The sequence below is a fragment of the Hakea prostrata genome, chromosome 6 (genome assembly GCF_041222555.1).
Source record: "Hakea prostrata isolate BN-2017 chromosome 6, UWA_Hpros_2, whole genome shotgun sequence".
In the NCBI taxonomy this organism is placed as follows: Eukaryota; Viridiplantae; Streptophyta; class Magnoliopsida; order Proteales; family Proteaceae; genus Hakea; species Hakea prostrata.
Window position 1 is genome coordinate 37,424,869 of NC_142605.1, and position 21,888 is coordinate 37,446,756.

At 36.9% G+C, this 21,888-nt stretch overlaps 1 protein-coding gene across 2 annotated transcripts in view; it reads left to right on the plus strand.

The window, feature by feature from the left end:
• TPP2 (tripeptidyl peptidase ii) overlaps nucleotides 1-21,888 on the plus strand; it is a 61,617-nt gene that overhangs the window by 36,946 nt on the left and 2,783 nt on the right. For both annotated transcript variants that reach the window (XR_016173925.1, XM_089158297.1), the window contains exons 29-33: nucleotides 9,627-9,719; nucleotides 16,069-16,164; nucleotides 19,013-19,111; nucleotides 19,848-19,940; nucleotides 20,777-20,986. Coding sequence is in view for 1 of the 2 variants with exons in the window: in XM_089158297.1 (XP_089014423.1) it covers nucleotides 9,627-9,719; nucleotides 16,069-16,164; nucleotides 19,013-19,111; nucleotides 19,848-19,940; nucleotides 20,777-20,986 (591 nt within the window). In the remaining variant the exon portion in view is untranslated. The remainder of the gene's footprint in view (nucleotides 1-9,626; nucleotides 9,720-16,068; nucleotides 16,165-19,012; nucleotides 19,112-19,847; nucleotides 19,941-20,776; nucleotides 20,987-21,888) is intronic.

A 21,888-nucleotide genomic window follows, 5' to 3' on the forward strand; every position in this document is an offset into this window, starting at 1 on the left:
TATTTTTCTTAACAGTATGCTTCTTGATGAGTAAGGTTATATTTGTCTACTTCTATCTTTTCATATTTTGGCAAAAGGTTTCATCTATAGCCATGCATTGCACATGATCGTCTTTGAAACACTTGATGTGAATGAACTCTTTCTATAATGCCAAAACTCAAACCCTTCGTGTATCAAGCTTCCGTTTGTCAAAAGTGATCATCTACACAAAAGCCTTTCCCATATATATTTCTGTCGTGTTAGTTACTTCGACTAGTGGTGATGGATGTGTGCCTAACCACAAAAATAGGCTGGTGGTTATGGATGTGCCTAACTTTGTAGACTTGTTAGAAGGTTAGCTTATTTGCCTTGAGAAAAGGTAGTTAAAAGGAGAAACCTTGATATTGTTCACTAACAAAATGGTGAAACCTAAAAAGTGGTACTTTGTGCCTTTGAGGGGGAAATTGATATGATGTGGAATGAGATGGCTACTTGTATTAGGAAGGTTCTAAGATGTCTTAGGCTATTTGAAAGGAAAAAAATCATTCCTCTAGAAAGGCCTAGTGATCAGAAGATGAGGTTCAAACACCCATTAAGACTAAGAGAGCTAGTTTTGCGACATGGTAAAGGAGTAAAGTGTAGAGTATCTGCAAAGTTATAAATTCGCCATTAATGAAGCTAAGAAAGTTGTGTGAAAAGCAAGAGTGAAGAAATATTAAGGTCTTCTTGACAATATAAGCACAAAGGAAGGGGGAAAGCAAAGGTAATGGATGAGGATATCATAAGAGATTGAAAGGTTATTTCTCCAGCCAACAAATGAACACGCTTTGAGGACTACATTATTCATCAAGGTCACACATATATATATATATATATATATATATATATATATATATATATATATATATATATATATATATATATATATATATATATATATATATATATATATATATATAAAAGTAGACAATGCATGTTGTTGCATGGAAATCCCAATAGAAGTGTGGAAGAGTTTAAGGAATTTGTTATTTGTCTTGGATAACCAAGTTGATTAGTAAGATGCATGAGCACAAAGCAAAATCCTGGAGAATGGAGAAGAAGCATTTTGGTTATAAATACACAAAGAGAAGTGATATTTAGAGCAGCAATAACCATAGACCAAACTATTGAATCTTGCCTATAAAATTATAGGAGATGGGTATTGGAAATTTGAAACCTACATGAATAATGAACGACTATTACGGAAAACCAATTTAGTTTTACGCCATGAAGATCCATAACGGAAGCTATTCTCCTAATAAAAAGACTTATAGAAAAGTGAAGAGATTGTAAGATGGAATTCCATATTGTCTTTATTGACCTATAAAAAGCCGATGATAAAGAGTCTTAGAGGTTTGGTCTAGCAAGTACTAGATACAAGATATGTTTGAAGTAAATATGTGGACATAGTTAAAAATATATATGATGGTGCAATGACAAGTGCAACAACGGGGCCAAGATAGTGAATTCCTAATTACAATTGAGTTAATCAAAGATCAGTTGTATGCCATTATTATTTGTGCTTATCATGGGTGATCTAACCTAAAACATTCAAGATGAGGTACCTTGGTGCATACTTTTGATGATGATACTGATTTGGTTGGTAAGAGAAAAGGGAAGATCAACTCCAAGTTAAGAGTAATGGAGGTCAATTTTGAAATCAAAAGAGCTAAGTAGAAGTGTAGAACCAAGATGTATGACTAGAGTAACTTTAGTAAAGCTAGGATGGATACCAAAGTGGTGAGACTTGGTGAGAGCAAGATTTCTTAAAGCAACTATTTTAGCTATGTTGGCTAAATCATAAATGAAGAAGTTGATATAGATAAAGAAGCAATGCTTCACAAAGAACTACATAGGATGGTTGAAGTGGAGGTATGCATCTGAAGTTTTCGGTGGTTGATGTTTCCATTTAATGCTTAAAAAGGATTTCTTTATATAATTATCATACAGTTGACAATAATGTGCGGTGTGGAATGTTGAATGTTCCTCCTTGCATACATTTTCTTGTAACCAATTTGTTCCTATTTTGGTTCCTTGAACCTTACTAGTTTTTTAATGTTACACTCTTCGGGAACAAAAGATTGTCTTTTAAAAGGTGAGTGGATTTATCTATTGGCTATTTGGAATGTTTGAGATTTCTAATTTATTAGGGGTTTCAGTTGCCTTCTTTTTTTTCTTCTTTTAGAGTAAGTCGTTTGTGGTAGAATGGCTTGAATAGATTAATGTAATCCCAACCCCTTTATTTATAATAAAGTGAAAAGAACACTATTATATAAATATCATTACTTGGGCAACAAGAAATAACAAACTAAATAAATAAATAAGTCAAAACTCCTAATAGAATCGATCCAACCAACACTCCCTTCAAGTTGAAGCATAGATGTTAGTCATGCCCAACTTGCTTACAACAAGAAGGAAATCTCCTTCCTTTAAACTATTAGTAAAAATATTAGCCACTTGATCTCCAGACCTCACAAAAGGCATACAGATCAACCCTTGTTCTAGCTTTCCTTTGACAAAAAATCTGTTGATTTCAATGTGCTTAGTTTGATCATGTTGCACAGGATTATTGGCAATACTAATGGCAGCCTTGTTGTCACAATACAGAATCATAGGGCTTGGAACTGGAACTCCAATATCTTCTAATCGATCTTTCAGCTATAATAGCTCACAAACTCCACGAACCATAGCTCTATATTCAGCTTTTGTACTGGATAAAACTACCACATTTTGTTTCTTACTTCTCCAAATAACTAGATTACCTCTAACATAGGTATAATAACTTGAAGTTGACTTCCTATCAAGAGACTCAGCCCAATCTACATCAATATATGTTTCTACCTTTAGATTATAAGTGGGTGACAAACTTTTCGAGGGGTTTGCTTCAACCCATAAATTGACCTCTTCATCAACAAACTTTACCTACATTATTGTCATCAGAGAAGCCATATGGGATCTCCACATAGACTTCTTCTTCCAACTTCCCATGGAAGAAGGCATTCTTTACATCTAGTAGGTGCAAGTTCCAATCTTCGTTCACGGTTGCAAATAAGAAAACTTAGGCAGTGTTCAGTTTTGCAACAAGGGCAAAAGTCTTCCAATAATCAATCCCATAAGTATAGGTAAACCCCTTTGCAATCAGTCTAGCTTTCAACCTATTGACCGATCCATCCATATTCTATTTAACTATAAACAACCACTTATAGTCCACAGGTGTTTTTTTCCACTGGAGGAAGTATAACCAACTCCTAAGTATCATTTTTTTCCATTGCCTGCATTTCTTCTACTATAGATGCCTTCCATCTTTTTTAAGCATAAGCTTCCTGCCATCTTTGTGGAACAGAAATAGATGATGAGGATGATATAAAAGTATGGTAGGAGTTAGACAGAGAGTCATAAGAAACATACTTAATTATTATATGCTGAGTACGAGATCTAATTCCTTTTCTACAGCAATAGGAAGATTAGAAGAAGATACCTTAGGAGGAACAATATAATTTGATTTTGGAGCAAGAGATTAAAGTGGTAACATGTCAACTTTCTCCACCTGTTTTGGCCGATTGTAATTTTCCTCTGATAAGCCTGCACCTCTTTATTCTGGTTAATCTTGTTTTAAATGACCTCAGTAATGTGCCTTATAGGAGTAGTTTTCCCCTGACCAAGTTCCTCACAAGGTTCAGAAAAGGGAGAGGGAGATTAGAGTTCTCAGGTATACTGACCAAAGTCTCCCCCTAATTAGGAATCTCTTCCTGGACTCCTAAGTTGTGTTGGTGGTGTGTGGGAGAGAACACCTCTCCTCTAAGACTCTCCCCTTGAAGGTGTATAGTAAGGGCAAAACTCATTAAAAATGACATCCATGGATACAATGGTTTTCGTGGAAGGAGGATGATAAAATTTACACCCTTTATGAGCAATACAATACCCTAGAAATATGCAGCATAGGCCATGGGGAGCCGACTTACTTTGGTGGGTTGTGATTCTGGCATAACACATTTAAAAATCGTGGGGGGAATAAGAAATAAAAGTCTCCTTAAAAAATCTCATTAGGACACTTAAAACTAAGTATCCTATTGGGCATCCTATTCAATATTCATAAGGTAAAGAGGTAGCGAGTGTAGCATAACTCCAATATTGGTCAGGGACATTCATAGCAATCATAATAGAACGGGCCATTTCTAATAGATGGTGGTTCTTTCTTTTGGCAAACCCTATTTTGGGCAACCGTATCAACACAACCTGTCTGGTGTATTAAGCCAGAGTCGAGAGAGAAATCTCGAAATTCACCATCAATATACACTGTGTCATTGTCACTACGAAAGATCTTCACAGCGGCATTGAATTGAGTTTTAATCATATTATGAAAATCTAAAAAACGTAATAATAATAATAAAATAATAAATAAATAAAAACCTCATTTTTTTTTTTGTTTTAAAAGATACATCCAAGTAGAACGAGAGTGACAATGTATCTATGGCCAAGTAATAGACACATATTGGTAAGGGCCCCACACCTAAGTATGGATCAACACAAAAGGATTAGATTTTCAACTATTAAGAGAAGTTAAAGAGTAGAACAAGTCTGCTTCGCAATAATGCAGGCTTCACTAAAAAACAAAAATAGTCTTCTTTATTACAAGAGGAAACTAGATCAGGAAATAATTTCTTGAGAGTTCTAAAGGGATGTCACCTAGCCTATAATGCCATTGACAATGGTATGACAAAATAGAATGGACCTAATGAGGAGATGTAGTCATAGCTGAAGAAGATCCTCCAATTGGTTCCAATAGGTACAATCCATTATATAGCTTACCATGTAAAATCTCCTTCCCGTGACCAAATGTTAAAAGACATAGTAAAAGGGAAAAATGTCATGTTACAATTCAAGTCATGTGTAAGATTACTAATAGAAAGAAGATTGTTAGAGAAGGAAGGAACATGCAAAACTTTAGACAGAGAAAGTGAGGGAGAATGTTGAATGGTCCATTTTCCAGCAATGGAAGAATAAGAACCATCAACAATGCGAACTTTAGCTTTCCTTGAGGTAGGAGAATAATATAAGAAAGAGGATGTAGAACATGTCATATGATCTATAGCTTCTATGTTGGTAATCCAGGGAACAAAAACAGAAGAAACATAGAAGCCGGTAGAAGTGTTACCTGATGTAGCAAGATAAGAATTGGTTTGGGGAGTGGAAGAAGCAATAGAGAGGCAGCACCAACAGTAGAAGATTGCAAAATACGTCACAAAGTAGTAACTCCTGGGAAAAACCAATATCTACAGTAGGTGTTGTGGGAATAGTCTTAGAAAGATTGGCCCTTCGGTTTGCCCCTCCTTTGTGCCCTCTTTTGCTCAAAATCAGCAGGCTTCCAATGAGTCTTCCTACAGTTAGCCTTGGTATGATATGGTTTGTGACAGTGCTCAATGCTCACACTTGACAATCTTCTTGGTCGAATCAGATTTGTTGCTAGCAGATTGTAGGGCTGATTTCTCCACAATAGGAGCATGAAGCATGGCTAATCGATGGTTTTCCTCACACTAAACAAGGGCATAAGACTATTTTAATGTAGGAAAGGGAGAATGACTCAATACTAGTACCCTGATCTGATTATACTCCACATTCAAACCAACTAAGAAGTCATATACCCAATTCTTATTGACATGCTTCCTATAAGTAGCCACATCATCTAGATTAGTAGGGTGATATTCCCATAATGATCAACTTCCTACCAAAGAGATTGCAATTCAGCATAATATTGGGCCACTGTCAATTCCTTTTGGGTAGTCGCATGAAGCTTCTTCCGCAACTCATAAACTTGTGCATCATTCCCCAACTAGCCATGTGTCTTTGTTGTTGCCTACCAGATCTTTGCTACTGTACCAAACAATAATATCTCCTGGTAATATTTGGATTAATGGAATTTAGAAGAAACAACAAAATGAGAGAGTCATTTGAATTCCACTTATCCTGAGAAATGCCAACAGATGTATACTTGATGTGGCCAATAAGTCCTCTTCCAACAATAGTCAAGTATGCAGGTCGAGACTAAATCAAATAATTTGTCTCATCAAATCTTACCGAAAGAGGAGGAAGAGTAGGAATGTAGGATAATGTTTGAAGCCAATGGGAGCAGTAGTACCATCGGTGCTTGCCATGTTTTCAAATGACTTTTTGTTGTTCTTTAGTCTTCACCCTCTCGGAAGAATTGAAAATGTTGCAGAATTGAAAAGTTTGACTACCCAAATAAATTTGTAGATTCATAGGATAAGGAACAACATCAGCTTCTTTCTTTTTTTTTTTTTGTGTTGGGGGTGGGGGTAGAAGGCTAAAAACAGAAATTGATGGGCTAATGTGTTATTATAGGTTAGAAGAAGGGCTCATAAGGCAAAAAAAGAAAAGAAAAGAGAAATCAACATAGGATGTCTGGTTTAGGTTTTCTAGTGGGTTCAATAGGTCCTGGTTGGGTCTAATTCTGGTTCAGTTCAGAAGGGTTTTGTTCAGAGAATTCAGTTAGAGAGTTCTATTCCCTTTCTTCTACCTTAAACAGGAAAAATAGGAAGGATAAAAAAAGATTGAGAAGGCGAGACCTCCAGACTGGCTTCGATAGTTTGATGGGTTCTGTTGCATAAACAAGTTGAGGCGATGGTGGAGAGAAACAGAAATAGGGTTCAATGGTGGAGGAGATGGTGTTCAGAGATTCGATCTCCAAAAAACAGGGTTTGATGGTGTTGAGGGTTAGTTCCAGGTTGTAGGTTGAAGAAGAAGAAGAGGCAATGATTTCAGCTTGCTGGTAATGGAGAAAGAAAGATAGAAGCGATGGTTCTGGTCGTGTGATGGCTCTATAATGATTTTTCTGTCCCCCCTTTTTCTTCTAGGAAGAAGGTTCTCAGTGATGGATTAGACTTGGCTTTGATACCATGTTGAGAAAGTCGATTGTGGTATAATGGCTTAAATAGATCAATGTGATCCCAACACTTTATTTATGATGAAGTGAAAAGAACACTATTACAAAAATACCCTTACTCGGGCAACAAGAATAACAAACTAAATAAATAAATAAACCAAAACTCCTATTAGAATCAAACCAATTGACAGTTTTGCTTTTGTAATGTAAAAAGAATAGTTTATGACTTTTTATTATACTAACAATGGAAAAGACTCTCTAGGTGAGTGTACTTGGATACAAATTTATATATGAGCAGGCTACTTCAGCCATGAGGGATGGTGTTGTGGCCAAATCTGATGCAGCATTTCTTGGATCAATTTGTAGGCCAAATTTCATTGCCCTTCCTCAACCATATGATCCAAATCTAGGACTTCGTCTCACATTTTTTGCTGGCAAATGAATGTAAAGCTGATATGGCAATACTGAATCCCTGATTGTTTAGTAGTTGTCTAGTTGACCATTTGTTGACCCAAATTTAACCATGACACTGAGCCTCAAAATACAGCATAGAACTTTTTCCCCTGGTATGATTTTGCCTCATTTGCTCTTATCCAAAACTTATGGGTCTAAGATGGACAAAACTTGTTATGCAAACTTTAAGCACCAACTTTAAGCTGCTCTTGGCAGATAAAGTGCCTTCACAGGCAGTTATGCTGATCAATAAAATCTTTCTTTTGTAGTTTCCTTTAAGAACTTGGTGACAGAAGAATAAAAGGTGACAATTAATCGGCTTCTACGTGGAAAGAAACACTTTCTCGGGGTCTTGAATCTATGGAGGCCCATTTTTAAAATTGATGGTATTCTCGAGCTGCGTTGCATGCATAGTACTGAATCTCATTTTAGGAGGTCATCTCGGCCAGATCAAATTCTTTGAGATGCCGAAATTTTGCCCAAACATTGCATTTTTTTTTAGCTTTTCTTGGCCATGTTTGTATGTAGATTTTCAAAAATGATGGAAATAACCAAATTTGAATAAAACAATGATTTTATCTCAAATAATTAGTTTTGCTTATTTATTTTCATTTTGAATTATCTAATCGCCCCCATCATACTGAAATTTGGAGGATTCAATGATATTTTCTCCAATTTTTGAACAATTGCATGAGGGCAATTCAAGTAAAGATATAAGGCTGCTGAATTGCTCCCTCGCAACTTAGTGGTTGTGGTTTCTAGTCAAGAAGCAGCCTCTCCATAACATTGAAGAAAATTCGACCGAAATTTTGACAATTTCAGTCGAAATGTCTGCATTTTTCAAAAACCAAATGAAATTCCAATTATTTGGGAAAAATGTCAAATTTCGACCAAAATTTTGGAGATTTCAACCATTTTGGAGGTTTTGACCGAAATTTCGAACATTTCAACATTTCAACTTGTTTTTTCCTTAATTTTTGTTGATTTCTATCCCATTTTTACCTAATTTCCACAACTCCTTTGCCTTCAAACACCTCTTTTGCTCATTTTTTGCCTCCAAACACCTCCTAAGCCACAACAACTACAAAGAAAACTTCGGCAACAATAGAATGTGAAGCATAAGCCATACCCAACAGTTCCAAACTTCCTCTTTTTATGGATTTTTGTTTTGTTCATGCCTCAGACAATTCTTGTATTGCCTTGAAATTAATATATGTTTAGCCTAGGACTATGATCTATGATTGTGTTTTGTTACTTATCTTTTTATCATGTGCTACCATTTTTTTTATTTTTTGATTTTAATAATTATTTTCTAAAATTATGTATTTTTATTTTATGTATATATGATATGGGTTTCAACTTAATATATGTGAGACACCATCACTTAATCTAGTCGCCATTTTATTTTGTTGACTTGTTGTATATGTAACCTTTCTACCAAATAAATCGTGTATGCTAATGATTCTATTCTGTATGCAATACAGGTTGCACTTGTTGGAACCAGTCATTTGTTAGTATACTTGAATGATAAATTTTCAATGTTTTTTTTTTTTTTGCAAAATACTAGTTCCATTGTGTTTATTATGCTTGAAATAAGTAGTATGCAAGAATCCAAATCATTTTGAGTCCATATGAGGCCCGAAATTGAAGTTTCAATTTACAAAAAAATGTGTCCAGTTTCGACCGAAACATCGAAATTTCGGCCTTTTGCAAGGTCGAAATTCCTGTTTCGGTCAAATTTTCTTCCTTGCTCTGTAAAGCTAGGGTATATCCTCGGACCCTGGAATGTTGGTAGTTTTGTGTGTTGGTATGCCCTTTATACTCAAGCTGTAGCAAGTAGTTCATTTAGTGATACCGACTTACCAACTACCAACCATGAATTAATGAATTTGAATCCAGCATAGACACCGAAAAGAATGCAAAACCGAACTATCAATGACTATGGCCTACGGATTGCAATCCTGAAGCCATTAGAAGGATTTTTATTGAGCATATACGGTTTTGTACTTTGCATGCCTTCTGTTTATTGTAAATAATGCTCCCTTTTTCTTTTTTTTTTTTGTGTGTGTGTGTGTGTGTGTGTGTTTGTTGTTGTTGTTGTTGTTGGTGGTGGTGGTGGTGTTGTTGCTGCTGCTGCTGCTTGGAGGCATCTCATGGTTCTGGTTCATATTTGGTGTGTCAATCTGGCATCTAATAATTAAAATTTTTTATATTTTGATTCTCAATAGTATATATTTCTTATTGGCTTAATCAGCTTAGAGATGCAAAAATGAAATTTCTGGGGAGCCTGAAGCTATGTACTGAAGAAGAGCACAAAGAATGGAAGCAGCTATGCAATTCCCTCAAGGTATCACTTCCTTCTGACCTGAATGTGAAGCTGAGGCATCTATGATAATGATTCTGCTTTAGTCCGTTGAAATCTATTAAGGAATTTTTTTTTTTTTTAATCTATAATTTCTGAAATCAGAATGTTGGCACTTCTAGTACCTGGAGGAACTTTTATTCATCCTCTCCTTTGTGTTTTTCACATGTATGTCTCGATGTGGGAGGTTTTTTTTTTAATCATGCTTTTCAGGTAACAACTTATGATTCCACCTGTTCTCTGGTTCTTGGGAGAATCCTGACTGAGATATGTTTCCATTTCCTTGCTGCAGTTAGCAGTGGAGTAGGACCCTTGACTTAGGTGACAATATCAGATCAACAATAACCAATTATAATATTCTTTTAAAGGGAAAAAGAAAGGAGAAAAAAAGAGAAGTTGAGAGAGGGAGAAGTGGAGAAGACTTAGAAAGAATGCTTCCAAATCGTGACCCACCAGTTTATTTATACTAAAAGTCTTTGATGGTGTAATTACATGGATAACCTGCTGGGCCTATGCATTTGTACACATAAGCCTCTATTAAATAGATGCCTCTAAGTCAATGATGCAGGGACGGGAGGTAAAAGTATAGACTCTAGCTATCTCCCTGAACAAGGGTGGGTAATGGGAGGTTGAGTCTGAAGTGCTTGAAATTGGGTAACCGAATATATTTTTCATCAAATATTTTCACTGTCTTCCCATCAGACTGTGGAGTGGTGGTAATAGATGGCTTTGATGATGTAGTGTTGGCAACATGAGGTGGCTTGCCATGAAGCTTCAACAAAATCTGTGTATATAACCTAAACTACCACATTGGTGACAAGTCCTTACATTTCCTGTAGTATCTCTGGATCCCCAAGAATTCCCTTGTGTACTCAGGTTTCTTTTTTATCCTCCCTTCCTACAACCACAAGGGCCTCTAGAACCTGACCCACAACCAGAGCCACTGAAAGATGCTAAAGCTGAATTATTAGCGAAGTTTGACTTGTGTATTTTCTCTGGACACACAGAGTACTTGGGAAAAAGTCAGACAAAGATGGTATCTCAGACAAAGATGGTACCTTATCTCCCCGTAAAATCAATCTGTGATCTGAGTCATCTGACTAAATAGAGTCCTTCCAAAAATCCACTGATTGCTAACTTGTTCCTGCTGATTTTGCATCTCAAGCACATTAGAACTAGTGAGTAAATTGGCATTCCACTCCTCATACATCCTCTTAAAGTCAGCAAAATGCTGGGCTAAGCTGCTATAGGTCTGCCTTTCCTGTCAACTTTGTCAAATTCTTGTGACACCTCATAGATGTAGAAAAGATTGTGTCAATATGTGTTACTAGGTCAAAAATATTTCTTTAGTTGGATCCCGACATCTGGCTTAGAGTTTCGGCATCAACAGTTTTCCGTGTCTCATTCCCCGTTTACACGATGAAATGGTCTTGCTGCCCACGGCCAGTTGACACAATCCTGACTATCTCTTTTCCACGATGGAAATTGGCAGTCCCTTCAAATTTTTGTTCAGCAATATGGTGAGAAGTGGATGTTGTCATAATTTCAGTTATGATCACCTTAGGTTCAGTTTTACCCTTAAGCAAGATGCAATTCAGATCAGTGTATTCAACCAAACCCTGATCCTTCTTCTGTCCTGGTAAACAACTGCCAAACCAACCAAGAAATATGAGGCAGCAAGAGGCAAGCAAGATAAGAAACAGCACACTTCCTTTATCACTTATCAGTCCACCAAAACACTTAGTCTTAATGAAATCAGGTATGGAAGAACTAAAATAGCAGCAAACCCAGTCTGCAAAAATGGAATTTCTCAACAATCCTAGGTCTGGAGCCATGTTGCAGCAATATACTAGGCTTCTGAACAGTCTCTTTTAACCAAGTATTATCAATTTTCTTCAAACAAACTAGCAATCAGACAAGTATGGCAGAACAGAATTCTTTGAAGTAGCAGAAAATTCTTCCAAAACAAGTGTACAGAAACTTAGGGCAGATCAACTAGGTCTAAATCAATCTCTTTACTTGAAACAGTCCTCAAAAATAGGATTTCAAGACAGTTTCCTATTGATCGGCAGGGTCTGATCCAAACAAACTTCAATAGACCAGTCCCAGAACTCAGAAAATTAGGTGAAAAATGCAGTACACATACCTGGACAGAAGAAAGGACATTCCACCAGCCTTCATTCAAACACCAATAACTTGATTCTTTTGCATTTGATTAAGAATCAGTCTCTCATCTCAGCTTCTAAAACCAGTACATAGAAAACCAGCGCTGAGTGCTGCCTTTAGTCAAGATTTGCTGTAGAAGTCTCTAAAAACAGAGTTGATAACTCCACTAGTCTGCCGCAAGAAGGAAAATAAGGCTCAGAGTTTATTTTTGAGTGACAACCTAAAGCAGTTGATCAACCTGCTCGTGATACCATGTAAACAGTAGAGCAGAGAAGAAAGAGAGCTCGAGAAGAAGAGAAATCGAGAGAGAGGATGATGGGAGCCTCACTATCATAGTGAGAGACTGCAAATAAGAGAGGAATGACACGACTGATAAAACCATAAACAGTCCTAAATGGACTCAAAACCCATGCGCTAAATCTCGAGAATCTGTAGTCTTCTAATTCTGCCCTTGCACTTTTTTTTATTTCATAACAGAACTCTCGTGGTCAGTGTAATTCTTGCACTTTGTTTTTATTTCATAACAGAACTCTTGTGGTCAGTGTAATTCTTGCACTTGTCACCATATAGAAAGTGCCACCAAATCTTCAATGCAAATGCCACTGCTGTCAACTCCAGGTCGTGTAGGAAATGATTATGCTCCCATTGGTCCAACTGTCACAACACATAAGCCACCACCTCATCAACACACACAACCAAGCCTCACGGGATGCATCGATGTATATCACCAGTCCTCCAATATATGAGGGAATTGTCAACATCTGGGCAGTTGTTGTCTTCTGTTCTAGCTCTTGGAAACTTGCTTCATATTCATAGGTCCACTCACTTGGACATTTTTCCTCATTATAGCTTAGTAAGTTCTATACTAAGTTGAGAGAAACCTTCAGCAAAAGAATACATGTTGTAACAGACAACTTGCTATCTGATTACTTTCCGATTTTGTGGTTTTTTGTCTTTGTTGAGAAAACATGTGAAATTGAAAAGAATGACTTGATCCACAGTCATATAAAACAAAAGCTGGTTGATCAGAAATTATAAGTTTACTTGTCACTGTCTCAGGCAATGTCTTGAAACTGTTAATACCATTATAAAAAAATCCTCATCTTGTGATAGCTTCTTTCATCACGTAATTAACCTTGTGTAGTTTACACACTTTCTGCACATTCTCCCCCTTAGCATCAAACCAGTGGGGTTTCTCCAAATAAACTCATAGAAGGGTTGGTGTCATACTTGTTTTGAAGTGGACTGGATCCTGGACCACCCAAAGAAGGCCCAGGGACGTTGCAGTACTCTGTGGCCCTGCCAGCAACCCAGGGAAAGCATAGGGGCATTTTGGTAATTTGGGTCCGCCTGGTCCAACCCAACTTGATCTATAAGATGAACCAGAATTTTATTAGGAATCTAGTCCTAATCTTATTTTCATATTTGAGTTAGTTTTTGTTAAGTCATAAAAGATTCCCAGTCTAGCTTGGATTCCTCTAGTGGTGGCCTAAATTCTATTGGCAAACTAGTTCTACTTTTGTTTTGAAGTTTGGTTTTGTTTTGGTTAAGTTACTAAGAGTCCAATAAAGTTAGGAGTCCCAATTAGAGAGGGATTCCCTTTAGTTGTAGTTCAAGTTCAACAAGGAGTCTAGTCCTACTCATGTTTTGTAATTTGAATTATACAACAACAACAACAACAATAAGCCTTGTCCCAACTAAATGGGGTCAGCTACATGGATTCTTGCCCTCCAATTAGTTCTGTTCGAGGCCATGCTAGATACAAGGCCTAAGCTATACATATCCTTTCTCACCACTTCTCCTAAGGTTATCTTAGGTCTACCCCTAGCTCTTCTAGTTCCTTCAATATGGATTATATCACTTCTCCGAACATGAGCATTTATAGGTCTCCGTTGAACGTGGCCGTGCCACCTCAAACGACTTTCTCTAAGCTTATCACTTATGGGAGCAACTCCCAGACCAACTCTAATATGATCATTTCTTATCTTATCCATCCTAGTTTTGCCACTCATCCATCTTAGCATCCTCATTTCTGCTACACTGAGTTTATCTATATGATTCTTTTTAACAGCCCAACACTCTGCACCGTACATCATAGCTGATCGAATAACGGTCCTATAAAATTTTCCTTTAAGCTTTAATGGAATGCGCTGATCACATAAGACTTTGGACACACCTCTCCACTTCATCCACCCTATTTTAATTCATTGGGAAACCTCATCCTCTAAATCACCTCTTTTACTTATGATTGAACCTAGGTACCTAAAACAATCACTCTGAGGAATCTCTTTATCGTCAAGTATCACCACCTCATCATCTGCCCGATCATGACTAAAGTTACAAACTAGATATTCTGTCTTTGATCTACTAAGTTTAAAGCCTTTTGATTCCAAAGCTACTCTCCATGATTCTAATTTGGTATTAATCCCCACTTGGGTCTCATCAATCAACACAATATCATCCGCAAAAAGCATACACCAGGGGACCTCATCTTGAATGTCTGTGGTTAATTCATCCATTACCAGTGCAAATAGATATGGGCTTAAAGTTGACCCTTGATGTAGCCCAACTATTATCGGGAATTCATTACTTTGTCCCCCCATTGTTCTAATACTAGTCACCGAACCATCATACATATCCTTAACTATATCTACATATTTACTTGCAACACTTCTTTTCTCTAGTACTTGCCAAATTAACGCTCTAGGGACTCTATCATAAGCTTTTTCTAGGTCAATAAATACCATATGAAGGTCTTTCCTACATTCTCTATACCTTTCCATAAGTCTCCTAATTAAGTAAATAGCCTCCGTTGAATTATCCGAAGATAAAATCCTTGTTAGAATGACTCCTGAGTCCAATAAGAGTCCTAGTTTCAGTCACCTTCTAATGTTGAGTCCCAGTTTGAGTTCACTTATGTAAGGCTATAGACACAGCCAAGGCAGACTTGATTATTGAAAAACTTAAGAATTTGAAGGTGACTATTGAAGTCATGGGTTTCCTGAGGCCTGCGGCTGCTGTTGGTTTTTCATTTGCTGCTGTTTTACAAAGTTCTTCAACCTCTTCTCTCTTTCTCAAGTAAGTGCATACAATCCCCCGCCAGCACCCCTAACTTTCTCCTCCTTTTTCTTTTGCAGCGCTCCATACTCCCCCTCCTGTAGTCCTACAGCAACCCTAGTTCTTTCCCCAAACCGTAAACCCTAGATCCCACAAACACCCCCCAAACCTAAATCCCATCCCTCTAGGAAACCTCACCCCCTCCCCTACCCTAGTTTTTTTATCCCAATCTATGTCCTACCCATCCCTTTAAACCCTAGGACAGCTGAATCCTTTCTTCTTCCTTTAGACCCTACCCTATCCTCCATATCCTTTTTTCGTATTTCTGGAATTTTCGGACTTCTCTAAAGACTTAAAATTCAAGGTCGGTTCTACACCAATCTAACCGTTCGATCTCTCCAAAACTTAAAGAACCTCGTCCCTCCAATCCTAGTGACCTTTCCTCTCCATTCCAGCCCAACCGGACCAACGAAACCCTAGTCTAAACCCTAAATCATTTGCTGCCCTAAATTCGCCAAAACTCTAGCCTTCTTTACTTAGATCTTTCTAACCCTTCATGTAAGTCTTATTTCCTTAATCATCATCCCCAACCCCTCCTTTACCTTTGACCTTAATGCTAACCCTCACCACCCCCTAGGAACCCTAAATTCTAGTAAACCTGATCTTCCTAAAGCCTAGACGTGAAATTTCAATTCGAATTTAAAATACAGCAAGGTTCAGATTTGAGATTCATCACACCGTAGCTTCTAGACCATACCCAACTCTTGTTTAACCTATCCCCAACCCTAGAATCAATTAATGGCAGCCATGACTGCAGGGTTAGTAAAAACCTATTTTACTGCTGGTTAACTTGAATGATTCTGAAGGTTAAACCCTGGGTTTGAGGTTTACATCATCTTGTGTATTCTTTGGTTATATATCTAGCACCCTTTTTTCCCAATGAGTGTCTTGCAAATTCTTCTTGAATACATAACACGTTGGCTGTTAACCATATTTTTATTAAATTTGTGCTGAATTTCATCATTTGAGCAATAACTTTCTCCCTTTGATTTTGGCATCAGCTCCACATCATATTTTAGTTAGTGACTTCTGTCAAATTTGTATTTTGCAGGATGAATATCCAAAATACACACCATTGCTTGCAAAAATCTTGGAGAGCTTGGTCTCCCAAGGTAGTGATGCAGACACAATTCACTTTAATGAGGAGGTAGTTCTCTAGTTTTCTTTGAGACATTAAACTTTGATATATATGCTTTTGAATCGAACATGTTCAGAAATATTTCATGATGCAGTTAAGTGGTAGGCTACGAGTTTTGGATGACTAATCATTTTTATCTTTTCATCTTTGAGAATGTGAGAGCTGAATATCCTTGTTCCATTCTATCACTCATCGTTTCATGGTTATTTTTTGCCTGCTAAGTTTTTGCTACCTGTATTCATTCCCCAGAAATATAAAAATTAGAATTTGGAATTTTCATTAATGTTGTTAAAGTTCTGATGACTTGCATTTTGAGCCATCTATTTCCATTTGTTTGATAGTAAAGAAATATTGATTTTCTTTCCTTCCTTTCTCTTTCCCCCCCCCCCCCCCCCCCCCCCCCCCTCCTTTTTTTTTTTTTTTTTTTTTTTTTTTTTGATAGTAAAGAAATATTGATTTTCATTGTGTTATTTATTCACCCAAAAGAGGATTTGTTTGGCAAGCTTTTCAAAAGCTTACAATATGCATCCTAGAAATTGAAGTTCTAATAGAGAATAAAATCAAAATCAATTTGGCCATTCAAATTTGATTTAAAGTAGGGGTCGCAATTAACCTTATGATTGATTGCTGATAATGATTTTGAGCTGGTAGAAGGTCTGAGTCCAAGTAGATCCTTGATATGTGTGATGGGAAAATGTACAGCAATGGGAAATTAAAGTTGTACCTGGAGTTGCTATATGTTCAAAAGAAAACCTTAGATGGTTCTACTTATGGAATGCCTTGTGTGATTTTGGTTCCAGAAAAGATGAGAAGCCAGGAACTCAGTTTTTTGAGGTTGGGAGTCTCTAATTGAAGTTAAATTTTTATTGTTGTCTGGTTCAGATTTAATTGGGGTCCATGTTTAACCTTTAGTTGCAATTTTGAATTATACTCTCTTCTCCTGCAATGGGCAGATGTAACCAATCTGACTACCAGAAATTTGGAGCCAATAATATTAAGGGCAGTACAAGAGGTCAAATTAGCCATAGTCCCATTGTGGATCATCTGAACTCGCTAGTTATCCATTAGGATATGGCCATCTAACTAAGTTTTCAGAAATCTTGATATGATTGGTTGACATGCCTGATCTAATCCTGATTCTTAGAACCTTGGTTCGAAGAGTGGCCTTTGGACTATACATGTGCCTGTTACTGTTCTATCTCAACTAATTTGTCAAACGAATCAAGGGTTCTCCTATTCTATTTCTAACTAATTTTGAATCAAGCACTGTAGTTTGGGGCATTTGAAGTGTAGAAGACTTTGATGATAAGTCATGGCAAATCTTGAAGCCAAAGTCTCATGCATTTACTTTGTTTTGAACTTTGTGATAGTGTAAGAAATTATTTTTTAAAATCTGGTTCAGTATAACATCTAGATTGTGCAATGCTGAATAAGAATAAGAGACTTTAAGCACTGGTAAACATGCAAGTCGCTAGTACTCACGTGGAGAAACTACAGTATATGTATTGCATGATCGCTGTAAACTGCATTAGTTTTTCTTTTCCCCTTGAAATGTAAACCCATGCTACAAGTACAACCTACTGCTCCATATATAATAGGGAAAAATTCCCAGATGGTCAGATTTTAAAAAAAATTTACTCAATAAGATATTTTTAAAAAAGTTTTACTCAATTAGATTCTTTTTTTTTTAAAATAATTACGAAATCTCAAATTTTGTGATAATTTTTCCTGCCCAACTAATTTTCTCTTATGAACTACCCAAATTACCCTCTACCTTTATGTATATATTTAGTTATACTTTTTATCTTTTTGGATTCTCTTTTTAATAATTCAATTCCTAAAAAATAGGTGCACAATCTTCCACGTTTGAGAGTTTTTAGAAAGTTGTAGAAAGTTACTAGCATTCAAAATTATTATTATTTATTTTTAATAATTTGCTCTTGAAAATTCATCTATAATTCTTATTAATTCCTCTTTCATTTTTTTTTCCCTTTTTGGTTCTAGTTGTTTATATATTATTTATTATTATTTATTTATTTATATAGATAGATATATTATTATTTATCTATCTATCTATCTATCTATCTATCTATCTATCCATCTACCAATCATTTGGTATATATGTTCACTGCTGTGCACAGCAAAGGATGTTTTCCCGGGCCTCACCTAGAGAAACTACCATATATCTAATGCATGGTAGCTGTATTAGTGTTTGAGTAGCCAAATAAATATCTTTTTTTGGCCCTTCGCAAGACACCACCACCTTAAAATCTATAAACTACAATAGATTAGCTTTCCCCCTTACCCTTCAATGTAAACCCATGTTAGGACCCAACTACTTGCATATGATTTAAATCTCCAAATTCTTAGGGAGGGGACATAGAGCCCATGCCTTTTGACTCAGAGAGCCCATCCTATCTATATCATCATTGATTCCTCAAAACTTAAGTGGGGCCAGCTGCCACTTGCCCTTTCCTTAGGCATGGCTTCCTTCACCTCCCCCATGCCCCAACATTAGAACCAGATAAGCAAGTTCTGGTTGAGATTAACTCATTTTGTAACCTATCTACATCGTCACCTGTCCGATTCATTCACCTCCAACCCCTCCCCACAATGGGATTCCCCCCCCCCCCCATCATGTTGCAATTTTACGTTAACTTAGAAGTCAAGCATGTTTCCTTTCTTACAATACCATGAAAAATTGGTTGGTCCATAGCCTATAGACTAGACATACTTCGAATTAATGGCATTGTTGACCTTTTCATAATTTACACTTCCAAACTAATATTTTATTGACACCGGTGGAGGCATTTAACCTTTAGTAGGTTTGTTATAATTGTGAATTGCCACTTTGCAGGTTATTGAAGCAGCAAATGATGTGATTGATAGTATTGACAAAGATGAGCTGGCTAAATATTTATCTGTGAAAACTGACCCTGAAGATGATGAGGGAGAGGTAAATAGCTATTTCTGCTGCTTTCTTAACAGGAATAGTAATTATAAAATTAATGTCCTAAGTTAATTGAGAAGGTCTGCTTGTTATAAAATCATGACTCCATGAATTTGGTTTTCTGGTGGCTTGGCTGTGCTAACTGTAGGTAAACTTCAGGGGCACCATGATTTTAGCACATGAGAAGTTTCTGCATGTGTTTTCCCCCGAATATCTTTTTTCCTAATTATTTTGAACAGTTGCATGTGGAGCTGAATGTTGTGCAGTGAGAGATAACATTTAAAGAAACTTAGTGTAGTTGAGAAGAATGAGCAGACAAACTTAGAAAGAGAAAAATGAATGGACGAATTAGAGTTTTATTTAGGAATAATTCCAAAACTGCCTTCGTGGACTGTGCTAATGTGGAGGCCTTTGGCACCAGGTTGCCCTTTAGGAATAATTCCGATGTGGAGTGATTTGATTTAGATTGGAGGAACAAAATGAGTTGGATACAAGCCTAAAATGACAATACAAGACAAGGTGAAGAAATAAATAGAACTGCTAAGGACCAAAAACAAGAATGCCATTTAATGGAGTTGATTGGAGTAGGAGGATCCATGTAGCCAGCAACATTTGTGCTAACTGCCAAAGCCTGAGTTTTAAATTTTTATGACTTGCATTGTAGGCTATTTTATCAAGAGATCACATTTCTATATGTAATTATATGCTGTGATTTTCTTTCTTTCTTTGTTTCTTTTTGTAGAAAATCAAGAAGAAAATTGAGCTCGCCCATGACCAGTTAGTTGAGGCATTGTACCAAAAGGGGCGTGCACTTGCAGAGATCGAACATTGCAAGGTATAATTCTCAAGTGTGGTCTTTGTTATATTTAAGTATGACCACATGATAAGCCAATATGTTTCTGCTGCTGGACATCCACATCTTAGTCTCAGTGATTGGAGGGATTAAGTTCCGTTCTTTTTTATTTTTTATTTTTTGGAACCCTAATTCGAAGTTTCTATTTACACAATATTGTATTGTCAAACTTCAGAAAATCTACATTGTTAAAGAGCCAGCTGTTGAGCGCTGTTAAATACTTTACTAGTTCTCTATAGTGTTTCTTAATGGTGGTCATTACTCATTTAGCTTCATAGTGAGAAAATCAATGAAAACATATTTGTTCTTGTATATTGTATTGAACTTTGCATGAGCAGTGTGTCCCAGTAACCTACATAGTATACTTATCACTTTAATGCTTTAAGTGTCTGAGTTGTGCACAAAATACTTAACTTAAAAGGCAGTGTTAGAATTTGCTGGATCTTTCCAAACTACAATCATGCTGACTTCCTTATAGAGTTGAAGGATATGAAATTTCTTGTTTACTTTACCTTAAAAAAGGGGGAAAAAAAAAAAAAAAAAAAAATTTGGGGGGGGGGGGTGGGGGGAAGGGAACCTGTCAGTCTGTCACCCATTGGGTAATAAAAACAACTTAGAGATCTAGTGTCATGCCAATAGCTAAAAATAAGTCTCTACACGTGCAATAGGTATGCCGACAATAACTATTGGTTCTCTATACTGACAGTATCTAACCAATTCAAAGCTTGTTTTTGCTGGATATAAACTTTTTTACTATGTTCTATACTTATAAGTCATGAAGGTCTGTTTGAGTCCCAAGCTTTTCAACTTTATGGCAGGGAATGAAAGCACCAGCAGGAACCACAGTAGGTACCAAAGACTCAGGTGAGGCAACGGAGGAATCCAAGGCAGACTCTGGCTACCAGCGAGATTTGTTTGAAGAGAACTTCAAAGAACTTACAAGATGGGCGGATGTAAAGTCCTCCAAGTACAGAAAACTTTTGGTTGTACGCGAAAGACGTGCTGGAAGAATCGGGACAGCATTAAAGGTAAGCTACTTAGTTGCATCCGTCAAGAGGTTCAAGCATCTAATTGCCCATAGAATTTACAATCAAATAATAAAGCACTAAAGTCAGAGAGAACTATTTCTAGTTTCATTTTATACGAGGCAAAAGAAGACAAAAAAGGCCCCCGAAGAACTTAATGTTGGAAACCAATCCCAGATACATGAATATAACTGCATATGTGCTAGCATCTGGTGGTCATCTGAATATAGGACAGCTGAGAAAATCTCTAGTTCTGCATATCAGATTTGGTGGTTCATCTCAAACCAACCATATGTTGCACCATCGATTATGGGATTTTTCTTCATCCTTTTTTTAATTTTTTTATGAATAAAAAATATATTAAACAAAGAAACAAGATTTCGAGGCCTTTAAGCAGAAGGCCTAAAAGAAGAATTAAGACCCCAGGAGACAACAATAAGTCTGTTCCTTAGGGTATCATCAACAAGGGGATGGGGAATCGCTAACAGTCTAGAAGAAACATCAAAATAAATAGCGTTTCAAATCCTATCTATTGAGCGGGATTTGGATGTCCATCTCCGAAGATTGCGCTCCCACCATAGGTGGTGGATCAAGGCATAGTACAGTAGTTTACCCATCCGATCACAAATGGAAGAGCCTGAAAAGTTTCTCAAAATACAAGACCAATCTCGAAAGAACCCATAGGATTGCCTCGAACGGGGCCAAATGGAAGCTAGGGCTTTTCCCCAGATAGATTTGGAGAAGGGGCAAGAAAAGATAATGTGCTCCAGGTTCTCCACACCGTTCCAACAAAGGATGCAATTTGGTTTAGCAGGAATATGGCAGTCAATAAGGAAGGATTGGGTGGGGAGGACAAGGTTAAGGGCTCTCCAGAGGGTAAGGGAGTGGTGGGGAATGAAGCCTTT